Source organism: Erythrolamprus reginae, chromosome 1, assembly GCF_031021105.1.
Source record: "Erythrolamprus reginae isolate rEryReg1 chromosome 1, rEryReg1.hap1, whole genome shotgun sequence".
NCBI classification, from domain to species: domain Eukaryota; kingdom Metazoa; phylum Chordata; class Lepidosauria; order Squamata; family Dipsadidae; genus Erythrolamprus; species Erythrolamprus reginae.
In genome coordinates this window covers 297,635,857-297,662,013 of record NC_091950.1, presented here as the reverse complement: position 1 = coordinate 297,662,013, position 26,157 = coordinate 297,635,857, and the positions used below count along the sequence as shown (strand labels likewise).

Genomic DNA, 26,157 nt, shown 5'->3' with positions numbered 1-26,157 from the left:
GTCTTTGTGAAAGTCTGTTTAAATCAGACAAGCCCCCCCCCCCCTTTAGTGCTCTGGATTGGATTTGTGGGTTTATAGCATTATGAAGAAAATATTTTAAAAATATATATTTGGGGGGGGGGGAACCCACAAATAAAAAGCTTAAGAAAAAAATCAAGTGCCATTACAAAGATTCTGGGTTGGACTTTCTTTCACACTATTTATCCCCCATTTCCTTCTTGGAGCAATATAAAGTCACAATTTCTGGAGAGTTACTTGACTCTGGGTGAATCTTACATAATGCTTGTCTAGCCTACCATTCATTATAATTTGTCTTAAAAATAGCTTCTGTAGAGGTCTGTGGAGCTTCTCAGTCATCCAGGTCATGGTTGTCCCAAAAGTGCTTTTTCAAGAGGCAATTGGACTTTCTGGATTTTTGGTTTTTTTTAAGGCATTTTGCTTCTTATTCAAGTAGCTTCTTGGATGAGAAGTGAAACATCCTCAAAGAAAAACCTGAAAGTCCAGTTGTCTCTTGAGAAAACGCCTTCAGGACAGCTTCAGTAGAGATGTAGAAAGGTATTATTTTTATCCGTATATATTCTGAAAAAAATATTGTAGGTTCAAAGCCAGCAGGGTGATCTTGGGTCAATCACACACTCTCAGCCCAAGTAAAGAGGCAATGGCAAACCATTTACAAAAAATCTTTACAATTTTTTTTTTTAAAGGTTGGATAATGTTCTGCCGGGCTCTCTGGTAGGAGCCTCCCAAAAATTCAAGGGTACAAATTTCAGACACACACACATTTGAAAATTCAAAACAATGTTCTTTATTACAAAATTCAAAATAAACTAATCACTCTTTTTGTATTGCAAAGAGCACTCATCCCAAAACAACCGGGTAGTCTGTACAATTTCCCTTAAGCAGTCATTAAGTACTTAGCTAGCAGCTGTGAAGAAACTTCACACCCCTTTTTCTTCCAACAAAGTGAGACACACACACACACACACGTTGCTCTGCTTTGGTTTCAAAGGCATGAAAAATCAACAAAGTCCAGAAAACAGCAACACACAATTCCTGAAGAACTGCGATCAGATACTCTTCCACAACGGCCAAACCTACACACTGCTATTTATAGCAGCAGCCCTAATTACTGGAGCCCCACCCAGACACAGGTGGCCTCTCTTATCTCCTGTAATATATCCTTACTTGGTCTCTTCTGCGCATAATTCTGCACTTGCGTGGCTCTTCATCCGAATCAATGGAAGATAATGGAGATTGACTGCCTGGGCTGTGTGCCAAGCACCCCTCTTCCAAGTCACTCCCACCTTCTTCTTCGTCCGAGGAAACTAAACTCTGAACTGACTCTGTTGGCAAAAACACAGGCCTATGACATGTTGACGTTTCCCCTGCATCCACCTCCACATTCCCTGGGGCAGGAGCTGGGCCAGAGCCAACCACAACAGATAACTATTTGTCTGAAGTAGTGTAGGGTTTCCTGCCTAACCAGGGGGTTGGACTAGAAGACCTCCAAGGTCCCTTCCAACTCTGTTGTTATTATTAAATCTGCAGAGGCTAGTCCAAAACAATTGCCAAGTGTTAACACTGACACAAAGGCACATATACATTCACACACTCTGAAGACCTGGATGGGGGGAGAGGAAACTAGTTGTGTCTTTTTTTTCCTTTTTACATGGAATGTGGTGAATACATTTTTATTCTTTCAGGAGATTTGGCAGTTCAAAGAGTAGGGATGTGGCATTCTCTGGTGGTCCTCAGCATTTCTAGCTGGGTAGAACTGATGCGGAGAAAAAAATCAGCTGCAAATTTTGGATTTTGTGAGGGATTAGGGGGGTGGAAATAGAGTGAAAAGCATGCTTGGTGGAAGTTCCCCTTGGTTGCAATATTGCTGTATAACTGTAATTTCTTTAGTAAAGTCTAGACCAGGGATGGGTTCTAAATCCCATCACTACTGGTTCATGTGCACACTTGCTAACCATTTGTGTTAGCACCACCACTGTTACTGGTTCATAGAACCAGACTGGACCAATAGCAACCCACCACTGGTCTAGACGGGAGGTGGGGAACTACTACCCCTTTATGATTTGTGGACTTCAACTCCCAGAATTCCTAAGCCAAACTCAACTGCCTCAACAATTTTGGGAGTTGAAGTCCATAGGTCATAAAAGGGTCATTGTCCCCAGATCTAAATGATTACAGCCTACAGAATCTGAATGATAGAGCCAAATTGGACTTAACTGCAGTTGAACTAGAGCTGTAGTTGGACATGGGATTTGTACTCATCTGGAACTCATTCATACTCTTGCAACAAAGGGAAATGGCAACAGAAGTTAAGAGCAAGGAAAGAAAAACCTGTAGCAGGTCATTCCAATTTGGAGACAGAGGCAGTCTTTGCCAAACTGCAGTAGGTTCAAACTTATTTTCTCCATCCCAGATATATGAAAATCTGTTTCGCATTATCCTGCTTTAACTTATGATACGATCTTGGCTTTGGATGCACATCTATAAATTACATATTTGGTTCCCAATTCTGTCTCAGTAGATTGCTAAATGTTCCTGTTGTTTACAAAGACATATGTTTTGTAGCATTTATTGGAAAAAAACAGATGGATTTAATCATATCAGCTTTATCACTATTATTTATTGACACTTGTGGCAGCCTGGTGGAAATATATTTAGAGAAATTTCATCTAGAAGGATGTGGGGATTATGACAAGCATATAGTTTTTAACTAGACACAATATCTCTGTTTTGAGTAAATCCTGCAGCTCCCACACGGTGCCAGATTGACATTTATAAAAGGGGGAAATGTGTCTTTGAACGTGTAGATTTTACATAACTAACTTTTAATAGGTCCCTTAGTAGCAGCTAAATTGTATCTCAGTATATATGAAAATAATTATATTGATAAGAATAATTGATAGTTAATTATACTTGACACTTGAGGCAGCAGGATGGAAATATAGTTGCAGAAATTTCATCTAGAAAGGTGTGGGGATTATGACAAGCATATAGTTTTTAATTAGATACAGTATCTCTGTTTTGAGTAATTTCTGGAGGTCCTCACATATCATGCCAGACAGACATTTATAAAAGGAGGAAGTGTGTCTTTGAACACGTAGATTTTACATAACTTACTTTTAGTAGGTCCTTTAATAGCAGGTTGTCCAAAAAATTAGAGGGAAAGGAAGATTCAGATTATTATAAAATATGTGGGAAACTTTATGACTGGTTAAAGGAAAGAACAGTGAAGAAATAATTAAAATTCAAGCAAAGCAACATGTCAAATAAAAGAATTAATAATATGTGAAAGAAGGGAAATTCTCTGATCGAACATTCAAAAAAAAAGTGGGGAAGCTTTCGTTTCCCAAATGTTGTATGTATATGTTGTGTTTATGTCTTTTTTGTTATATTTGAATAAATAAATAAATTTTATTAAAAAGAAAATAGCAGCTAAATTGTATCCCAGTACACTGTATATGAAAATAATTATATTGGTAAGAGTAATTGAAAGTTAATTATACTTTCCAGCTAAGATACACATTGTGAATGAGACTATAGAAAACTTGATGACTCTTCACTATCCCCTTTTCTAAATTCTGGAAGAAATAAATTCTGGGACAAATTACATCTTAAAGTAATATTGTGCATAAGGTGTGTGGCAATTTAAAACACAATTTGTTTTTGTTGTCTTCTTCATCTTCCTCATATTTCTCTAATTATTAATTAGAAAAATTAATCAACGCTTAGCCGGGCTGAACCTTGGAGCTTATCTAATAAAATGAAATTCAATATAGAACAGGCCTGTCAAACTGGTGGCCTGCGGGCCACATGAATCATGCGCAGACCATGCCCAGACATGCCCGGCAAAGGCAAAAAATATCACAATATGTCACGATAAATCATGTGATGTGATCAAGTCTGACACTCGTGATGTAGAGAGAAGCGAGGTTTTACACATTAGCAAGAAATACCAAATGTACAAGTACAGATCAGGTGAAACTTGGCTCAATAGCAGTAACGGAAAGGGATCTTGGAATCCTAGTAGACAATCATTTACACTCGAGTCAGCAGTGTGCTACAACATCCAAAAAAGCCAATGTAATCCTAGGCTACATTAACCAATGGGTAGAATTAAGATCACACGAAGTAGTAGTATTTTATAAGGACATGGTAAGACCACACTCGGACTACTGTATCCAGTTTCGGTCATCACCATATGAAAAACAAGTTGAGACTCTAGAAAATGTGCAGAAAAGAGCAACAAAGATGATTAAGGGGATGGAGTTAAAACATATGAAGAATTATTGCAAGAATTGGGTATGCATAGTCTAGTAAAAAGAAAGACTGGGGCACCATTAAAGCAGTCTCCTAATATTTGAGGGGCTGCCACAAAGTAGAGGAGGCCAACTTATTTTCCAAAGCACCTGAAAGTAAAACAAGAAGCAATGGATGGAACCAATGAGAGAGGTAAACTAGAACTAGCCAAGAAGGCTTCAAGAGTTGTAAACCTAATCCTACGTAGCTTCTGCTCTGGCAATCTCACACTACTTTCCAGAGCTTACAAAACGTTTGCCAGACCCATCCTCGAATACAGCTCATCCGTTTGGAACCCATATCGCATCTCAGACATCAACACCCTTGAAAATGTCCAAAGATACTTCACCAGAAGAGCCCTTCACTCCTCTACTCGAAACAGAATACCCTACGAGACTAGACTTTCAATCCTGGGCCTAGAAAGCCTAGAACTAAGACGCCTTAAACAAGATCTAAGTATTGCCCACAAAATCACATGCTGCAATGTCCTGCCTGTCGGCGACTACTTCAGCTTCAACCACAACAACACAAGAGCACACAACAGATTTAAACTTAATATTAACCGCTCCAAACTTGACTGTAAAAAGTATGACTTCAGTAACCAAGTTGTTGAAGTGTGGAACTCATTACAGGACTCCGTAGTGTCATCCCCAAACCCCCAACACTTTACCCTTAGATTATCCACGGTTGACCTATCCAGATTCCTAAGAGGTCAGTAAGGGGCGAGTACAAGTGCACTAGAATGCCTTCCGTCCCCTGTCCTATTGCTCTCCTATATCTCCTATACCTTTCTTCTATTCCTATATCTCTTCTTCTATTCTTTCATTGATATGTTCTATTCCTATATCTTCTTTTCTATTCTTTCATAGATATATTTTACTATGAGCATCTCCTCTATAACCTTCATCATGTATTTTACTATGTGTATATAGATATATATACCCACTGAAACCCTCATTGTGTATTGGACAAAATAAATAAATAAAAATAAATAAACTAAAGAGCAATTTCCTGACAGTGAGAGCAATAAACCAATGGAAGAGCTTGCCTTCAAAAGTTGTGAGTGCTCCATCTCTGGAGGCTTTTAAGAAGAGCTTGGACCGCCATTTGCCTGAAAGGGTAAGGTCTCCTGTTTGAGCAGGGGGTTGGACTAGAGGACCTCTGAAGCCTCCCTTCCAACTGTTATGTTCTATGTTCTATATCAGGGAAAAGAATGCCAAACGCAGATTTCAGGGAGTTGAAAGAGCTCAAAGTTGTGGTATAACAACATATATTTGATACGTGGGTTTTTTTCATGACCAACATCTGTTGTGTCTTCCAGCTGAAATCTCGTGTTCTAATGACTCCTTTAGCAATCTCCCCACCAAGAAGCACCCCAGAACCTGATATTAGTTCAATCCCCCAGGACGCAGCTACAATTCCCAACTCGGCAGCACCGCAAGCCCTTACAGGTACGTGGAATCAAATCCACCAAAAAAGGAAAAGCCTTGTTTTACATCCAAAGCTTTCCTCCCTGTCCTTCTGACAGCCCCAAGACAGCTTATCAATTAATTTGCCAGCTGTCTTTCCAAAACTGATGTTTTCCTCTATTTTTGTTTTCGGTATTATTTGCTCCTTTGGTTGCAGTGCACATAATAGAAAAAGAGATGCGCAGAAGCAACTTGTGCACTGCCTGATTTAAGAGACCCTGTGCCACAGGCTGAAAGTAAAATATGGGTGCTTTTGCATGAATAGATTCATCATCAGAACTTAGAAAAGCCATCTGTGCCCCTCGTTTGTGCTTACAATGGGTTCTCCTGCTTTGTTTACATCTTCCGCTTTGTTATGTAGGCTTTTAGTGGCTTACAGAGCTGTGTGATGCTATTATTGCCATTATCCCCCTATTTATCCAGAATAAAATGCTTTGAGACTTTTTATTGTTCAGTCTGAGTAGCTGTTTAACACTTCAAGTACTACATTTTTATTATGGTTATAATAATTGTCTATTATCCACAGCATTGCACATCTATCTTCTTTGCTATGTAACAATTTCTTTGTCACCTCTCTAATTTCTGTCACAGGATGATGATCTATGTTCTGAATGATGACAACTCTAATACTTTTGTGGGCAGCAATAATAATGTGTCTTGTTTTAATATGACTGAGACCAGGTCTGTTAAGACATAGTCATAAATAGACCTGCATACTGTAGAACATCTTTTTTAAAAGGAAAAAAACCTCTGGTACATCAAATGTTAGCGTTTTTGTTCTAGAAAAGATCAATGTTGATATTACAAACTACTCTATTAATCTGTGCAACCACATAATAAATTGGATTAAGGTAATTTTCTATTTTATACTAAAAACATCCATTGAAAGCTTAAACCCAAGTAGTGTGGAGTATAAGACTCAGTAAAATTCTTTATGTTGACCTCTGGAATAATTAGAGAAACGTGGATAAAGAAAGAGTCACAATCTCCTTTCAAGAATTGTAACTTTAAAAAAAAACCCTTAATTTAATAAAATTTTAACCATTTATATTTCTTGCTTTCTTTCACTTTTTATACTCAGGATTTTCTTCATTATATAGAATCAGGGTTTTCAGCTCCTTCTATAAGCCTAAAATTTCCGGCTTTAACTGGACAAATCCTTCAGAATTGTAGACTGTTCTTTGGACACAAATCAACAAATATATTTCTATATGTCAATCAAGATTCTCAGTCATCCAGGTTGTGGTTGTTCCAAAGGAGCTTTTTTAAAAGGCAACTGGGCCTTTCTGATTTTTCTTTGAAGACATTTTCTTCTCATCCAAGAAGCTCCAACTCAGAGCCAAAGAAGATTCTTGGATGAGAAGCGAAATGTCTTCAAAGAAAAATCAGAAAGGCCCGGTTGCCTCTTGAAGCCTTTCCCAACCTGATGCCAATTACGAGGGGTCTGCAAAAGCCTGAATCTCCAGTTTACACACCCGAATCAGGGACACAGGAAGGAAATGATGTTTTATGAAGTCTTTAGAGATCCTTTTGGACAATGACACCGACTTTTTCCTTCCCTGCAGTTTGCCTTTATGTCAACAAGCAAGCGAATGCAGGGCCGTACCTTGAGCGAAAGAGACTGCAGCAACTCCCAGATCATTTTGGACCTGAACGACCTTCCATGGTGCTACAACAGGCAGTTCAGGCGTGCATTGATTGTGCCCACCAGCAAAAGACCGTCTTCTCGCTTGTGAAGCAGGGCTATGGCGCTGAAATTGTGTCAGGTAAAACTGGAACTGGTGCATTGCAGTAAACTTATTTCTGCTTTCAGGAATGCTAATCAGGGTCATGGGCCTTGAATAGTCCTCTAACCAATGTTCATTGATAAAAATGATTAAGAGTCGAGTCGGTAGGGCTTTGGTTTATGCCTGTAATGATATTCCCCTGCAGCTAATTCCATATTTGAAAAAATCTGATTTAAGCCCCTTTCACCTTACAGAGCACTGCACATCAAGACAACTAGAAAGAAGAACAGTTTTTTCCCGAACGCCATCACTCTACTAAACAAATAATTCCCTCAACACTCTCAAACTTTTTACTAAGTTTGCACTTCTATTTCTACTATTTTTTTCCTCATCATTCCTATCACCTTCTTTTTCTCCCACTTAGGACTGTATCACTGTAACTTGCTGCTTGTATCCTAAGATTTTTCTTAATATTGATTGTTTCCTCATTGCTTATCTGACCCCCTATGACAATCATTAAGTGTTGTACTACATGATTCTTGGCAAATCTATATTTGGGGGAAAGATCAAAAGCAACATGAGAAAATATTATTTTACTGAAAGAGTAGTAGATCCTTGGAACAAACTTCCAGCAGACGTGGTTGATAAATCCACAGTAACTGAATTTAAACATGCCTGGGATAAACATATATCCATCCTAAGATAAAATACAGAAAATAGTATAAGGGCAGACTAGATGGATCATGAGGTTTTTTCTGCCGTCAGTCTTCTATGTTTCTATGTTTCTTTTATGTACGCTGAGAGCATATGCACCAAGACAAATTCTTTGTGTATCCAATCACACTTGGCCAATAAAGAATTCTATTCTATTCTTTTTCAGGGGCGAGATTGGCTAAAATGTTCCCTAATATCCTATCAACCTGTTGGAAATGTAAACAAAATCAGGGAACATATTACCACATATGCCCCAAAGCAAAGCAGTATTGGAGTAAAATTAGAACACAATTAGAAGAGATAACCAAATAGAAAATGGAGATGAAGCCTGAAATATTTTTATTAGGAATACTCCCCAAGACCTATGAGAAAAGAATATTTATTTATTTACAATATTTAATTATACATGTAATAATAGTGGCAAGGATAATATATGCACAAAATTGGGAAAATAATAATATACTGATGGAAGAAAATTTGATTAGAAAAGTTTTGGAGTGTGCAGAGATGGAGAAACTTACAAAAGAAATACAAGAAGAAAAAGAGGAAACAGAATATTATAAAATATGGGAGAAATGGTATGAATGGTTAGAGAAGAGGGATAAAGGATAAGGAGTTGAAAGGTAGCAATAAATAAATGAAAAAGGAATGGATACAGAATATATAATTGAAATTGAGTACATTGTTATCTCTGTGCTTATAAATTAACATTAGAATTATATGTACATGGGGAAAATTGAAGTAAGAGAAAAAGATGGTGTAGGAAATGAACAGTATACTGATGCAAAAATGTTGAAAAGAAGATTTATTTTCTGTTTTAAAAAACACTGTCTAATAATTTTTTTTAAAAAAAGAGAAAGTCTGGTTTGGTTTTAAGTTGCCTAGAACAGCTGGCTGAAGAATTCTGGGAGTTGAAGTCTACAAATCATAAAGTTGCTAAGCTTGGAAACCCCTCTTCTAGGATCATCTTTAAGAGAGATGGGTGGTATTCTTCCTGACTGAGCTCAGGCAATGTGTAACAATCCAAGGAAAAGAAATCAAACACACACGTGCTCTTCTAATCAGCAAACTTGTATTAAACAAACAAAAAAGGGTTACTCAAAACAGTCCTTAGTGTCAGGAAACAATGATAGTGCAAGGCTTACTTCAGCCGCATACAAAAACACAGGAAAAAGCAAACAAAGACAACCTGGAATGAGCAAAGACGTTTCAGGAGTACTTTTGAATCTTTGGAGTAAACAGCAAGTCCCAGAGGTTTCATCTCCCACGTGTCTGAAAAAGCTGGGTTGAAAACTCCAAAGGCACGGAACAGAAACTTCAGAGCAGGAACCACAAAATAACACAGATAAACAGCCACAGTTTGCCTTGTGCCTCTGTTCCCTTTTATACCTTTAGCCCTCATTAAGGGAACCACATCCAGCCCTCAGTATAAGAACCACACCCAACCCAGGTGCTACTCTGATGACTTGTAATAATCCTTCAATTGATCCCTCCTTTGCATCACTCTTCTGCTACGCATGTCTATGAATTGTGCTGCAGAGGAATCCAAGGACGAAAGACTGTCTGAGGGACTGCATGCCAAATCCCCTGGGCTGTCTGCTGAGTCCTGCGAACCAGTGGCCTCATCCTCCTGGCTGTCTGCCACGTCTTCCTGGCTGTCAGCCAGGCTTTCGCACTCACTTTGTGCCACATCTCTCCCATCTGTGGGAGCAACGGCTGGCCCAGGCCCAAACACAACAGGTGGCATATAAATTTAATAAATGAATAAGCAGAACAAAATCTGAAAAACCTGTTCAACAATGGAAATTCGTCTCCACTTTGAGTTGTCATGCAGCAAACATATAAACAAATTCAGTATTTCTTGCATTTCCAATCCACCTGATTTCACTGTTCAATTTGTTTCTGTGCCTGTGCCTATTTGTCTGTGACAGTGAATAATTAAGTAATTCCACATTTATAATGTGCCATTGCTTAAGGTAAAGTCTTGAATTTGTCTCCTTGTGACTATAGGAAAAAGTAATTTTCGTTCTCTTTCCTGATTGATCTATCTTATAATCCTTGGATTTCTTGATAGTATCCTGGTAGTACAGCAGTAATCAGCTATTACTCTGTTCAGCTTATTGATGTAAGCTAGGTTCATGCAGGTACAGCCAGCTGCTGTGACAAATGCAGCTATTTTATCTACCTTCAACCACAGAAACTCACTAGGTGACTTTTGAACCAATCATTGCAGCAGAGGCGGAATAACAACGTGGACACAGAGCTGGATTTAAAACTGGGTCATTTTTATTAATTAAATTATCATTAATTTAATTCAACCTAACATGGACCCACAGAGGTCAACTGAATTACTTCCGGGGCAGAAATGATGACATAAAAACTTCCGGGGCAACATATGGGCGTAGCTCCATGGTGATCCAGGTGAAGGGACAATGCCCTCACCTGTATCCCAGCCATGCCATGCATGTGGGAGGTCTCGCCGTCCAATCCCTGAAAGGGGATTGAAATGGGCGGGACCCAAAGGCAGGCTCTCCCCAATTGCTCAGATCGATTTAAAGGCACCATGAGCCCTTGGAGAGAGTCTGCCAATCATCCCCAAAGATGCCCAACGGAGAACATGCAGTTGCTAAACACCACCCAATTTCTGCCCCTAACCTGCCAACCCAATGACCAGAGGTAAGCCAATTAGAACTAATCAGGGAGCGAAGCACCCCCTAACCATCCATCCCGCACTGCAGTGTGGAATAGGTGAAAAAACGGTTGCAGCAAACTACCAAGACCGCCAAAAATTCCTATTCAACCCCCTAAGGGCGACCCCAGTAGCACACTGGAAGATAGGGAGGGCGGGTGGGTGTTCGCCTGCTCGTTGTCAGGGGCGAAAAGGAGGCCCCGAGCCTGCACAGCCCTTTTTATAGGGCTGGCAGGCTCCGCGCCTGACAACGTCATCGGCCATGGCCGATGACCAGACAAGGCCTGGATCTCGCGAAATCTCGCGAGATCCCAGCCATCCAAGATGGCGGCCGCGCCAAGAGCCATATCTTCCTGGCCCTGCTGCAAATCCGGGCCGGAGGGTGAGTCGCTGGCCGGGCATTCTCTCTCAACACATCTGACTCCAAGGGTTGTTTTGAAGGAAAATGGGAACAGGATATGCTGCGTCCATTGTTTGGAGCTTCTGACTAATAATGAAATGAGATATAAATCAAATGCATACATACATACATTACTCTGATGAAAATATCATCAGTGATCACTCTAACTGCTATCCCTCAGATCACATTCTCTTTAAGAGATATTAAGTACTTATTATACAATACTGGAATACTAGGATGCTAGCTTCTGTTTTTTGATGTGCTTTAATCCATATTTCATGTCTTTAAAATTGATCATACTGTATTTATAAAAGTTTTGAAATACATGTCTGTGGAGATTCTCAGTCATTCAGGTCATAGTTGACCTAAAGGTGCTTTTTCAAGAGGCAACTGGACTTTCTATTTTTTTTCTTTGAAGACATTTCACTTCTCATCCAAGAAGTTTCTTCAGCTCATTACTATATTTTGAAATACATTAATGAATCACAATATTTATATTATCCTTTTTAAAATACAGATGGAAATATGCTTTAATAATTTTTTTTAAAAAATATTGACAATTACCTTCTTCATTAAATTTGTTTTACTTCACCGTAGGATTTGTCATGTTGTGCAATTCTAAGCTTTATCTCACAGCGCAACGTTTATTTATATTCTGTTTCCATTTTCATTTCCCTTCTGGGCATTTTGGTCCTATTTGCACCTGTGCTGAAAGAACAAGAAGCTAAACATAAACATACAAAAAAATACTTCAGCTGAATTCTGAAAATATGCCAAGTTGTTATATCTGGTAAAATTATTATTTTCTTGTATGGCTAAGGCTGAATTATTATAAATGAATGCACTGGCAGTTCAAAGCATCTGATAGAATAGAATAGAATAGACATAGAAGAGAAATAGAATAGAGTAGAGTAGAGTAGAGTAGAATAGAATAGAATAGACATAGAAGAGAAATAGAATAGAGTAGAGTAGAATAGAATAGAATAGAATAGAATAGAATCTTTTTATTGGCCAAGTGTGATTGGACACACAAGGAATTTGTCTTTGGTGCACATGCTCTCAGTTTACATAAAAGAAAAGATACTGTACATTGGTCAAGAATCATGAGGTACAACCCTTAATGATAGTCCGGGTACATCCTGGCTTCTGTATGTGAAATAGATCTTGCAATTCCTTTTCTGTGATCACCAGGAGTTGTGAACCCAATGGGAAGGGTTCAATTGTAGGAGGCTTGGCTGTTGTTGGTGTGTTTGGGATGGGGATTGTGGAGATGCGTGGCTGTAGCTTCCTTTCAAACCTGCAGTAGAACACATTCAGGCCATCTGCCAGTTCAGTTCAATGTAGTAAATTCAGTTCAATGTCGCAAAGGTGAAATATAACTTCTGTTTATAAGATCTCTGACATCCTTTTTATTTCCATCAAAATTGACAGAATTGAGAAACTACTAGTATAAACTCCAACCCAAAGCATTCTCCTACCACAACTTTAGAGTGGCAGCACATCAATAACAGAAATCAACACAGGAAATGGATAGTGTAGCAACTTTTGATAGTGTAAAAATGGCTGTGCTGACAGGAGGTCATATTAGGCTGATATAGGCCCTAAATGTATGCTGAGAGCATATGCACCAAGACAAATTCCTTGTGTGTCCAATCACACTTGGCCAATAAAATTCTATTCTATTCTATTCTAATTTCACTATGCCAATGATGGGGAACTCAATCAAGGGGATTTCAGCTTGTTTTGCATGTAAGTCTGTAACTACTGTAAGCTGTAACTATCTATATTTTTTTCCTCTCTCCATCAGTTTCTGCCTCTTTTGAAGGAAAACAGCACCTATTGAGTCTCCCAGTTGTGAACAGTATTGGTTACGTTTTGCGATTCCTCAAAAAGCTTTGCCGTAATTTATTATGCGACAATCTTTTCAGCAATCAGCCTTTTCCACATTATAACAGTTCTGAAAATCCAGAAGAGTACGAAAATGGTCAGATGGAATCAGGTAGGTTCAAGATTCATAAAGATATGAATCTTCCAAGAGTGGGTCAGTTGTTGTAGTGGTTAACGTATCAAGCTAGAAACAAGGAGACAGTGAATTCTAGTCCTGTCCTTTCCACAAAGCCAACTGGGTGACCTGGTAATTTTTTCTCAGCCCTGGAAGGAGGCAGTGGCAGATCATTTCTGAAATAGCTTGCCAAGAAAACTGTAGCGACCTATCCAGGCAGGCTCCAAGAATCAGACATGATGGAATGGAAGAAAAGTGACCCACTAAGTTACTTCCAATTTACTACTTGACTATTCCATCATACCGGTGAGGTCCCACAGAGTGGGTCTCCTTAGGGTCCCATCGACCAAACAATGTTGGCTGGCGGGACCTAGGGGAAGAGCCTTCTCTGTGGGGGCCCCTGGCCTCTGGAATCAGCTCCCTCCGGAGATTCGCACTGCTCCCACCTCCTTGCCTTCTGAAAGAACTTAAAAACTCATCTTTGTCACCAGGCCTGGGGTTACTAGATCTTCCTCCTGAGCAATGAATTTTTTTAGGCTGATTGTTGAATTATTGTTAATGGAAGTTTTTTAAGTAGATTTTTAAGGATTGTTTTTATGTACATTAATTGGATTGATTTTACTACCGTTTCTTTGTATATGTTGTGAGCCGCCCGAGCCCTCAGAGAGGGACAGCATACAAATCCAAATAAATAAATAGATGATAGATAGATAGATAGATAGACAGACAGACAGACAGACAGACAGACAGACAGACAGACAAACAACCAAATACCAAAATACAGTACTGTATATAATGCAACTTTTTGCACCTCACCAACTAAAATTATTTTCATACATATTTAAGTTGCATCTCAAATAAGATGTGATATAGGAGAACTCTGACTCAGTCTTCACTTCTAAGATATATATAGGGGTTGGGATTTTGGGGGGGGCATTTTGATGGCAGCAGCATATGGAAGACCTTTGGCTGTTCTGCTGCATGGTAGTTTCCAGCTCTTAAGTTTCTAAAAACAGGCAAAACTAGGGGGGGAAATAGATACTGTCATATGATTAAAATCTTCTTGGAGTTGTGTTTCCATAAACTTTCCTTGACCATAACAAGGTAGAACTTTGCCGTAAGTTTGCATATTGTTCATTTTTCATTTTCATTTCTCCTACCGAAGGAGTTTTGGATTTGACCCTGCTTAGTTTTTGAGATGAGCCAATGTTAGCTAGGTGCTTCCATCTAATTTAGATTCTCTTGCCAGTATTTTCTATCAATTATATAATTAACGTCAGTTTCAGGAAAGGAAAAAGAATTTAACTGAGGACTATTTACCTATCGTGGACAGTGGACACTTCAAATGAAAAAACTAGAGGTGGGGAATGGGTTCATAGAAACTTTTTCCCATTTCTTCCATTTGTCATTGCAAATTGTGATGAAATATCTAACAGGCCTTGGGAACAGAGAGGATAGACCTCTGGTAAAGAAGAAAACAGATCAAATTAAGGTAAAGGTTCCTTAATGATAAGGCAGAAATGTGAGAAAGAGCCTCAAGTACACTAGGTATAAATTGAGCTGGAGAACTAGTTGACAGAGTTTCAAGATTAAGGTCAAGCGTATGCTGAGCAGCCTCAGGAAACAAAAACCATTTGGGTTTCTGGGGCCAGCTTTATTGATAGCAGAGTATTGTAGCAGAATCTTGCCCTGTCTGCTTTGGAATGGCATGAAGTGAGAGAAAGCAGAGGTTGAACGGAAGAGTAGTGAGCTACTTCTTCAGTGAGAAGAAGTAGCATTAGTGAGGAAGGGCTGAGGAAAGAGTTATAAAGATTATGAATAAAAAACAAGGGAATGTTTGTGATGTCTGTGTAAGAGAAAAGGAGAGTGTTAAATTCTTTTTAAAATAATGTAGGTAATTGGAGTACATGAATTTTGCTGGAGGACGAAGTAAGACTATTTTGAAATGATTAAAAATAATAAAGCCTTCGGAAATGAATTGGGTTGTAGGTTCTGCTCTCTTCTATATTTGTGTGTGTATGTGTGAGAGAGAAGAGAGAAAGAGAGAGGGGGGGTGTTGTTGTTGAAATTCAATATAACTGTTGGCCCTTCTGTGAAATATGTTTTTGTTAAAGTAAAAAGAAATCTAATTTCAACAGCATTTGTGTTATGCTTGTTAGGCCTTGCTTCTGCTATGTATTTAGACTTCTAGGCAAATATAATTTGAGAGCTAGGGGTTATTTTTTCTTTTTATGTCATTTTTTAAGTTTGCAAAATATGGAATCTTTCACAGAACGTGCTGGCAAAGGGGGCTATGAAATTTAATGTCATTGTTTTCTTTTATCCAAACTGTAAAATGCATTAAATGCTTTGAGGGGTTCATTTAAAACATATTTTAACGGCTCAACATAATAGTCAGATATGTTTTTTACTTGGCTTCGAAGTGTTCTTCCGAAGGCAGAAAAACCACAACAAATAGAATCTGAGTTCAGTTCATTGTATGCTACAAATGTGATGTTTTGGTCTTCCTTTCACTTAGTCCTGTAGCATTCGATCTTCTTTCCCCCATACAATAATTGCTGCACATAGCTTTGGAATAAAGTCAAACTAAATGGTTTTTATGGTTATCAGTATTTCTGGCTTTGGTTCGTCATTTAATTACCTGCACAATTCATTTATTGCCTCATAGATTCCTCTGCCTGGAACATTATCTTTTAAAAAATACATAAAATATTAAGGTCAGGCTTAAAGGGGGAATGGGAGATCTGTGCAATCTAGTCAACCACAACGATATTTAATAGAAAGCTATTTGCCTGTCTAAAGCAGTTTGTGAAGGGAAGGCAGCTAGGTTGTTTTCAGCATTTGAAATGAGATGCAGTGGGATGATTTGAGAGACCAGATTTTTCATTCTTTGTGAAAGCTGAGTTTTGGTCAAAAGTAGAATGTGGATCTGCCGCCTCTGCCTCCCCTGGACAGCTCTTGAATGACAGTAATACAGTGGTACCTCTACCTACAAACGCCTCTAGTTATGAACGTTTCTAGATAAGAACCGTGTGTTCAAGATTTTTTTGCCTCTTCTCAAGAACCATTTTCCACTTACAAACCCGAGCCTCCGAAACTGTAATGGAAAATCAAGGAGAAGCCTCCGTGGGCCACTCTAGGAATCTCCTGGAAGGGAACAAGGCCAGAAAAGGTGGGGAGAAACCTCCATGGGGCTTCTCTAGGAATCTCCTGGAAGGGAACAAGGCTGGAAAAGGCAGGGAGAAGCCTCCGTGGGGCTTCTGTACAAATCTCCTGGGAGGAAACAGGCCAGAAAAGATGGGGAGAAGCATCAGTGGGTCCTGTCTAGGAATTTTCAGGGAGGAAACAGGGCCGGAAAAGGCGGGGAGAAGCCTCCACGGGGCCTCTCTAGGAATCGCCTGGGAGGAAACAGGAAACCTCTCTAAGGTTTCCCCAATCACAAACATTATTTGCTTTTACATTGATTCCTATGGGAAAAATTACTTCTTCTTACAAGATTTTCTACTTAAGAACCTGGTCACGAAACAAATTAAGTTCATAAGTAGAAGTACCACTGTACAGCCAAGGGGCAGGCTATTACAAAGGCAACTGCAAGAGGGTAAAAAAAAAAAGTCAAGATAGTGTCCATGACTCATGATTGAACACCCTTCTCTTTTTTATACGGAAACAGTGGTGGGATTCAGCCGGTTCACACCGGTTCAAGCGAACCGGTTGTTAAATTACCCACCCCCATCTATCACAGTGGATCCTGGATGTTGTGCTACAATGAAGAAATGGGCAATGGAGCGGCTAGCGCAAGGTAAGAAGAAGGTTGTTTTCCCTCTTTCTTCTACCTCCTCCTCCTCTTTCTCTTGAGCTGGCTGCTTTGTGGCCCATTTCTCCATTTCAGGACAGCGGCCAGGATCCACTTTGATAGCAGGAGGGAGAAAGGGAATTTAACAACTGGTCAGGTCAGCCATTGTGGGAGGCCATTGTGGGAGGCCATGTGTGCGGAAGAGCTGGAGGATGGGGATGGGCCATGCCTCCTCGCACGACAGCCAACCAGACCCTGCATAAATCGGTTGTTAAATTATTTGAATCCCACCATTGTAAACAGAACACACACACAACACACATATTAAAAGGGCAGGGCGGTGATGGTGAACCTATGGCATGGGTACCACAGGTGGCATGCAGAGCCATATCTGCTGGCACACGAACCATTGCCCTAACTCAGCTCCAATGTGCATATGTGTGCCGGCCAGCTGACTTTTGGCTCATACAGAGGCTCTGGGAGAGTGTTTTTGTCTTCCAGAAAGTCTATGGAGAGATGGGGGGAGGCATTTTGACCCTCTCCCCAGTTCCAGGGAAGCCTTTGGAGCTTGAGGAGGGCAAAAGACAAGCCTACTGGGCCCACCAGAAGTTGGGAAACAAGCCGTTTCCAGCCTCCAGAGGGCCTCTGGGTGGTGGGGGAAGGTGTTTTTGCCACCCCATGCATTGAATTATGGATGTGGACACTCACGTATGTGCGATAGCACACCCGCACACTTTTGGCATCAGAGGAAAAAAAGGTTCACCATCACTGGAGTAGGGTTTCAATTTAGCGAACACAGAGGCTGTCTTCACTCTTTTGAATGCTTTGTATCGTCCTCCCCTCGACATACTTCTTCTGTGACCACAGTGTCATTTTGTAAACACGTTCCCTATACCAGTGTTTCCCAACCTTGGCAACTTGAAAATATTTGGACTTCAACTCCCAGAATTCCCCAGCCAGCGAATGAAGTACTTGGCACGCTGGGCGCAGGGCCAAAGGATCTCAGCGGACATTTGAAAACCATCGGAATTGACAAAATCTCCATCTGTCAATTGCAAAAGGCCGCTTTACTGGGATCGACAAACATAATTCGCCGCTACATCACACAGTCCTAGGTGCTTGGGAAGCGCCCGACTGGTGATGAAATACGAAATCCAGCATAGTGATTCATTTGCTGTGTTGTACTGACATACTACTACTACTACTACTACTACTACTACTACTACTACTAATAATAATAATAATAATAATAATAATAATGGCCAGCAGTTGCTCCTGGTTTGGCAAGCGGGGTAAAATTCCAGCTACCGATTCTATAGAATTGGTCTGAACCAGGAGCAACCCACCTCTGATCTGAAGGGAGAAGGCTATTACGGAGGCCCCTAACATAAACATGGGAATATGGTTAGTTGCCAAACTGATGAACCCTTCACCCTAGCCTCAGCACGTGACTTTCAAATTTGCATATAATATTATGAAGACTCTTTCTTATCAGAGAGAAATCATCTACCGAGAAAAGAGAGGTCTCCATTTGCTCCTGTAGCAAATTCTAAATCCCCAGGCAGTCTTTGTTTCTTTATTGTTTTAATGTGCATGTGCAGAAAATGTGATAATATTCTGGACATAATGCACAGCCTAGTTCATTCGTGTTTCTGAAATTAAACTGTCAAGAGCTATCTTCCCTGGTAGCATTTTAATGACTAATATTTTTGTCATAATGGCTTGCTAATGCCAATGAATAAAAGAAAAGACTATAGTGATGCAGAGAACAGCGATGGAAAATAAAATCTGAAATATTATAACCCCTGCTTTGTTTTTTTTTAAATCAGAGTATCAGTATTTTGCAGCAGCAGGTATCTGAGAATTAGCGTTCAAGTGTAAGGTGAAAGATAAGAAGCCTCTCCAATATTTCCATGGGTCCCAATCTTTGATTCTGCTTCCCATAATTATGGTATCACGCCTAAAGCATTCTAAAATAGTAACTTACACAAGAATGTTTCAAACTGTGTTTCACAGAAGTCCATAAAAACTTGATGAGGCTAAAGGCAAAGGAAGCCTCAATCCACACAGACAATTTTCGATCATTAGAGCTTTGCCTCCTGAGCCTGGATCCAAGGATTATTTTAAAAACTTTTTTTAATAAAGAGGTTTTACAGCCTGAAAAAGTTTCAAAACTCTAAATTAGACAACCGCTGCCAAAAAATCACCTCAGCTTCCTCTCCTCTAATTTGCTAACAAAGCCCCATTTCATAGACATAGGGCTTGTGCCAGCAAAAAAGTATTTTCTCTGGGGAAGATTAAAGATCTGTTTAAATCCATTTTGCTTATTCTCGTGACTCAAAATCTAGCACAAGGTTTCACTAATGAAGTGCCCCTTTCACGCCTTCCTGTTGTAAGTGCAAGCGAAGAGAAGAATGAATAGTCAGTAATCAACTATCTCAGACATTTGGAATACTGTGTCACATTTGGAATACTGTGTTCAGTTCTGGAGACCTCACCTACAAAAAGATATTGACAAAATTGAACGGGTCCAAAGACGGGCTACAAGAATGGTGGAAGGTCTTAAGCATAAAACGTATCAGGAAAGACTTAATGAACTCAATCTGTATAGTCTTGAGGACAGAAGGGAAAGGGGGGACACGATCAAAACATTGAAATATGTTAAAGGGTTAAATAAGGTTCAGGAGGGAAGTGTTTTTAATAGGAAAGCGAACACAAGAACAAGGGGACACAATCTGAAGTTAGTTGGGGGAAAGATCAAAAGCAACATGAGAAAATATTATTTTACTGAAAGAGTAGTAGATCCTTGGAACAAACTTCCAGCAGACGTGATTGATAAATCCACAGTAACTGAATTTAAACATGCCTGGGATAAGCATATATCCATCCTAAGATAAAATACAAAAAATAATATAAGGACAGACTAGATGGATCGTGAGGTCTTTTTCTGCTGTCAGTCTTCTATGTTTCTATGTGATGGCAAACCTTTTTTTCGTCGGTGCCAAAATAGCGTGTGTGCACGCTATCGCACATGCGTGAGTGCCCACACCCATAATTCAATGCCCGGTGAAGGTGAAAACAGCTTCCCTCACTTCCTGAATGTCCTCTGGAGGCCAGAAACAGACTGTTTCCCAACTTCTGGTGGGCCCAGTAGGCTCATGTTTCTCCCTCTTCAGGCTCCAAAGGCTCCCCCCACCCCGGAGGCCCTCTGGAAGCCAAAAACGCCCTCCCAGATCCTCTGTGCCAGCCGAAAATCAGCTGGCTAGCACACACATTCAGGTTAGAGCTAATCTAGGGCAACAACTCACGTGCCAGTAGATATGGCTCCGCGTGCCACCTGTGGCCCCCGTGCCAGAGGTTCGCTATCACCGACGTATCTGCTCTGTGATTTATTTTGTGCCATGGAGCCAGGATGGGAACTCTGCTCCATTGCCCCAGAAAGCTATTGAACTTACATATTTTGTTGTTTTTAGTTCTTAGAAGTCATGTCCGACCCATCACCATCCCATGGACAATGATCCTCCAGGCCTTGCTGTCCTCTACCATCTTCTGGGGTCCATTTAAACTGACATCTAAGCCTAATAATACCTTTCCTGCTTATGTTCAGTTAATCATTCCAAAGCAATTTAAGCTTCGAGTTTCAGATTGACAATGATGTTAGTATTCATTTAATTTCCAAACTAGATAGCTGCTGTCTTAAAAATATTTTTATTTTATTTATTTTAATTATTTTCTCGATTTTCGCGGGGGATGCGTTCCAAGACCGCCCACGAAAGTCGAATTTCCGCGAAGTAGAGATGCAGAAGTAAATACACTATTTTTGGCTATGAACAGTATCACAAGCCATCCCTTAACACTTTAAACCCCTAAATTACAATTTCCCATTCCCTTAGCAACCATTTAGATTATTACTCACCATGTTTATTTATTAAAGTTTATTTAAAAATATATATATATTTATTAACACAATTTATAACAAAAAACATGAATAAAGTACAAGAAAACAATTTAGAACGTATCTCTGGAATACAAATAGTTAAAAAAAGTAAAGTATTTGGGAATATGGTTAACAGCCAAAACAATAACATTAAAAAATGATAATTATATAAAGTTAATTAATGAAATTAAAAATGATTTAGAAATATGGAACAATTTAAAAATATCTTTTCTGGGAAGAATTGCCACAATTAAGATGAATATCTTACCCAAGGTTTTATTTTTATTTCAAGTGATCCCAATAAATCCAGGGGCAAATTTTTTAAAAAATTTAACAAATGTGGTTAGAAAATTTCTATGGCAAGGTAAAAAGGCAAGAATTAAGATAAATATGTTAGAAGATATAAAAGAGAGGGGAGGTTTTTCCCTCCCAAATTGGAAATTATATTACCAGGCAGCCGCCTTAACATGGATTAAAAATTGGATAACCTTAGAGGATAAGAGAACATTAAAATTAGAAGGACATGACCTTATGCTTGGCTGGCATGCCTTCGTATGGTATGATAAAGATAAAAACCTTTCTTATTTTAAAAGACATACACTAAGAAAATATTTATTTGATGTATGGAAAGATATAAAGAAAAACCACTTTCTAACAATTCCGGATTGGGTTGCCCCATTAGATGCAATAATACATCCAAATTCTATCCAGGATACAAGAATAATAAGATACAAAGACTTGTTAGACGATCAAATGAAATTAAAAACTAGAATTAAATTACAAGAGGAAGGGATACAAATCGATTGGTGGCACTATGCACAGATTAGATCTAGATACCAGAAAGACAGCATACTCTACATATTTAATAAAAATAAAAATTTATTAAGTGACTTAATTACTATAAATCAAAACAGAGTAATTGGGAAAATATACAAATACTTGATTGCTCACAAGAATATCGATTTAACTTTAAAAGACAGTATGATACTGTGGTGTAGAAATATAGGCAAAGAAATAGATATAGACACATGGGAGAAGGTTTGGATGCACAACTGGAAAATGACAAAATCAGTTTCTTTAAAAGAAAATCAAATTAAAATGTTCTATAGATGGCATCTCCCACCAAGTAGAATAGCAAAAATGTTTCCCAAGACATCACCTTTGTGTTGGAAATGTAAGAAAGAAATAGGATCCTACTACCACTAATGGTGGACATGTAACAAAGTTAAAATGTACTGGAGAATGATAGAGAAAATGACAAAAGAGATAGTAAAGCAAAACATAGAAATTACCCCGGAGTTCTGCTTACTAGGAATTACTAACCAAAATTACGAAAAAGAAGTTTTGTATTTAAGTATACATATTTTCACAGCGGCAAGGATTATTTACGCGCAAAATTGGAAAGGGGAAAATATCCCCAAAGAAGAGGAAGTTATTACAAAAATATTAGATTGCGCGGAAATGGATATGATGACAAGACGCTTAAACGATCAAGAAGAAACGAAATTTTATGCAACATGGAACAAAATTTATGTATGGATAGATAAGAAGAAAAAAATAACAGAAAATTAAAAATAAATATAGATGTTTTGGTTTAAATTTTCCTTTTTCTGTTTAAGAACAATACTAGAATTAGTTTATATACATAGAATTGATAAGACTGTTTGGTTTTATATTAGTTACAACTATTTTTCTTTTTTATAATATCAACTTTTCCTTATTAGATATTTTTGTATTAGTAGTATTGAATTATGTACTTAACTATGTATTCCTTTTTCTGTATCTGCATTTATACTTTTGAGAAAAGCGGGGAAGATACATCCCCACACTTTATGTTGAATGTTTGTAAGTCTGTGTGTCAATTTTAAGAAAATTAATAAAAAAAATATTGGGGAAAAAATATTTATTAAAGGCAGACAAAGGTTTGGTGATGACATATGTCATCATCGGATGGAAAAAAACATGGTATAGGGAAAAAACCCACGAAGTATTTTTTTAATTAATATTTTTTAAAAACCGTGGTATAGACTTTTCGCAAAGTTCGAACCCGCGAAAATCGAGGGAACACTGTGTATCCTTATTAATAATTTGTCTATAATACAACTCTTTCCGTTTGCAGTAGCTCACACTTTAATTTGCTAGTGGGTTTTTTACTGTCTGCTTGGTCTTTAAAACAGAACAAGTTTCAAACTTCAAAATCAATTCCGTTGCTTTAGGAAATAGGAACGTGTTCCACAATAACCCCATTCTCCTCTTTCAAGCAGAAACAGTTATACCTGAAGATTATCTGGTTGATCCGCTGGCTACAAAGCATTACAGCATCGATCCCTCGGATTCAGCATTTAATTGCATGGGATCACTGTACTCCATGAGGCAGAGTTCTGGAGAGGGTCGGCACGCTGGAGGGTCGTCCTCCTCCTGCAGTCATCGTTCTGCTCAAGTGGCTTCAGGAGGCCCATCAACCGCTACACTGAGGCATCAAACGTCAAGCCCAACCAGAAATGGAACCATTCTGGAAGGAAACAGAAACGGTAATGTAACACTTTCCCCCTTTCTTGTAACGATTTTATCACCTTACTGATTTTCGTAGTCTTTATTTCAGGCTTACATAGAAAAATAGAAACATAGAAGTCTGACTGCAGAAAAAGACCTCATGGTCCATCTAGTCTGCCCTTATAATATTTTCTGTATTTTATCTTAGGATGGATATATGCTTATCCCAGGCATGTTTAAATTCAGTTACTGTGGATTTACCAACCACGTCCGCTGGAAGTTTGTTCCAAGGATCTACTACTCTTTCAGTGAAATAATATTTTCCCACGTTGCTTTTGATCTTTCCCCCAACTAACTTCAGATTGTGTCCCCTTGTTCTTGTGTTCAGTTTTCTATTAAAAACACTTCCCTCCTGAACCTTATTTAACCCTTTAACATATTTAAATGTTTCGATCATGTCCCCCCTTTCCCTTCTGTCCTCCAGACCAGAGGTCCCCAACCGCCGGTCCGCGGACCAGGACCGGGCCGTTGGGGGTTTTCAGCCGGTCCGCGGCGGCGCTGCCCTCCCGGCAGAGAACATTATGCAGGACGGGGTGGGGCGTCGGGCGGTGACGCAGCCCTCCACTCTTCTCCACAGGGCGGGGAGAATCAGGAGGCTCCTTTGGCGGCTGGGGGCTGCCTGGCTTTGTGATTTTGGCTGGGGGGGAGTTAGGAAGGTCCTACTTCTCCCCCCCCAGCCAAAAATTCAAAGCCTATCTGCTGGATACGGGCGATGAGTGGGACAGAGCGGTGCGGAAGCCTCTTGCAGCAGCTGCCACAGCCACCGGCTTCGGCGCCGTTCGTCCCGCCCATCGCCCGTATCCAGCAGAAGCTGCTGCCCGAGTGCTCTTGGCCGGCGGGATTCAAAGTGCTGGGGTGGGGGTGTCCTGACAGCCCCCCCACCCCAGTGCTTCGCCTCCCGCTGGGACACCCCCCACCCCAGCACTTTAAATCCCGCCGGCCAAGAGCACTTGGGCAGCAGCTTCTGCTGGATACGGGCGATGGGCGGGACGAACGGCGCCGAAGCCGGTGGCTGTGGCAGCTGCTGCAAGAGGCTTCCGCGCCGCTCTGTCCCACTCATCGCCCGTATCCAGCAGATAGGCTTTGAATTTTTGGCTGGGGGGGGAGAAGTAGGACCTTCCTAACTCCCCCCCCAGCCAAAATCACAAAGCCAGGCAGCCCCCAGCCGCCAAAGGAGCCTCCTGATTCTCCCCGCCCTGTGGAGAAGTGTGGAGGGCTGCGTCACTAAGCTCCACCCCTCCATAACCCCACCCCCATATGACCAAAGCCCCCCCCCCCCACCGGAACGGGGAAAACTCGTCTAACTTAAAGCCGGTCCCTGGTGCTAAAAAGGTTGGGGACCTCTGCTCCAGACTATACAAATTGAGTTCATTAAGTCTTTCCTGATACGATTTATGCTTAAGACCTTCCACCATTCTTGGACTAGTTCAATTTTGTCAATATCTTTTTGTAGGTGAGGTCTCCAGAACTGAACACAGTATTCCAAATGTGGTCTCACCAGCACTCTATATAGCGGGATCATAATCTCCCTCTTCCTGCTTGTTATACCTCTAGCTATGCAGCCAAGCATCCTACTTGCTTTCCCTACCGCCTGACTGCACTGTTCACCCATTTTGAGACTGTCAGAAATCACTACCCCTAAATCCTTTTCTTCTGAAGTTTTTGCTAACACAGAACAGTTTCCTCTTGAGAAAGCAATTGTGTGTGCAGTAATTGCAGTTAGACGACAGTAGGATTGTGGCCAAAAAACCTTGACACCCCACCCCACACACAACCTTTGTGCAGTAACTGTACAATGATAGAAACCCTGTGCAAAGTCTGCAGACCTGCCGGGCTTATTCCTGCAATCTAATGCACGTACGTCCATGGAGGTTATGCTTAATACTGGGACATAAACCCGCACAACTTATCATAACTGCATAAGTCACAATTATTTATTTATTTATTTATTTATTTTATTTTATTTATTTATTTTGTCCAATACACAATAATACACAATGAAGCTTATAGAGGATATAGTAGAGAAGAAATACGAGATATAGGAGAGACTATAGGACAGGGGACGGAAGGCACGCTTATGTATGCCCCTTACTGACCTCTTAGGAATCTGGGGAGGTCAACCGTGGATAGTCTAAGGGTTATGACAGTAACTTTAGATTTACTATTCAATTCATTTGATTGCTCTGATGAAAACAATGATTTAGGACTCTGATTTAGCTCCTTTTGTGTTTCATGAAATAGTGGAAAATTTATTTATTTATTTTATTTATCTATCTATCTATCTATCTATCTATCTATCTATCTATCTATCTATCTATCTATTTGTTTATTTATTTGTTTGATTTTTATGCCGCCCTTCTCCTTAGACTCAGGGCGGCTTACAACATGTTAGCAATAGCACTTTTTAACAGAGCTAGGCTATTGCCCCCACAATCCAGGTCCTCATTTTACCTACCTTGGAAGGATGGAAGGCTGAGTCAACCTTGAGCTGGTGATGAGATTTGAACTGCTGACCTTCAGATCTACAAGTCAGCTTCAGTGGCCTGCAGTACAGCACTC

At 39.8% G+C, this 26,157-nt stretch overlaps 1 protein-coding gene across 2 annotated transcripts in view; it reads left to right on the top strand.

Annotated features, from left to right (window-relative positions):
- Positions 1-26,157, top strand: part of SCML4 (Scm polycomb group protein like 4) — a 63,333-nt gene that overhangs the window by 14,904 nt on the left and 22,272 nt on the right. Inside the window, exons 2-5 of one of the 2 annotated variants that reach the window (XM_070739398.1) lie at positions 5,636-5,765; positions 7,349-7,549; positions 13,121-13,312; positions 23,310-23,576. In XM_070739398.1, coding sequence (XP_070595499.1) covers positions 5,636-5,765; positions 7,349-7,549; positions 13,121-13,312; positions 23,310-23,576 — 790 coding nt within the window. Of the gene's footprint in view, positions 1-5,635; positions 5,766-7,348; positions 7,550-13,120; positions 13,313-23,306; positions 23,577-26,157 lie in introns of both variants that reach the window. The other variant, XM_070739392.1, reaches the window with a different exon arrangement.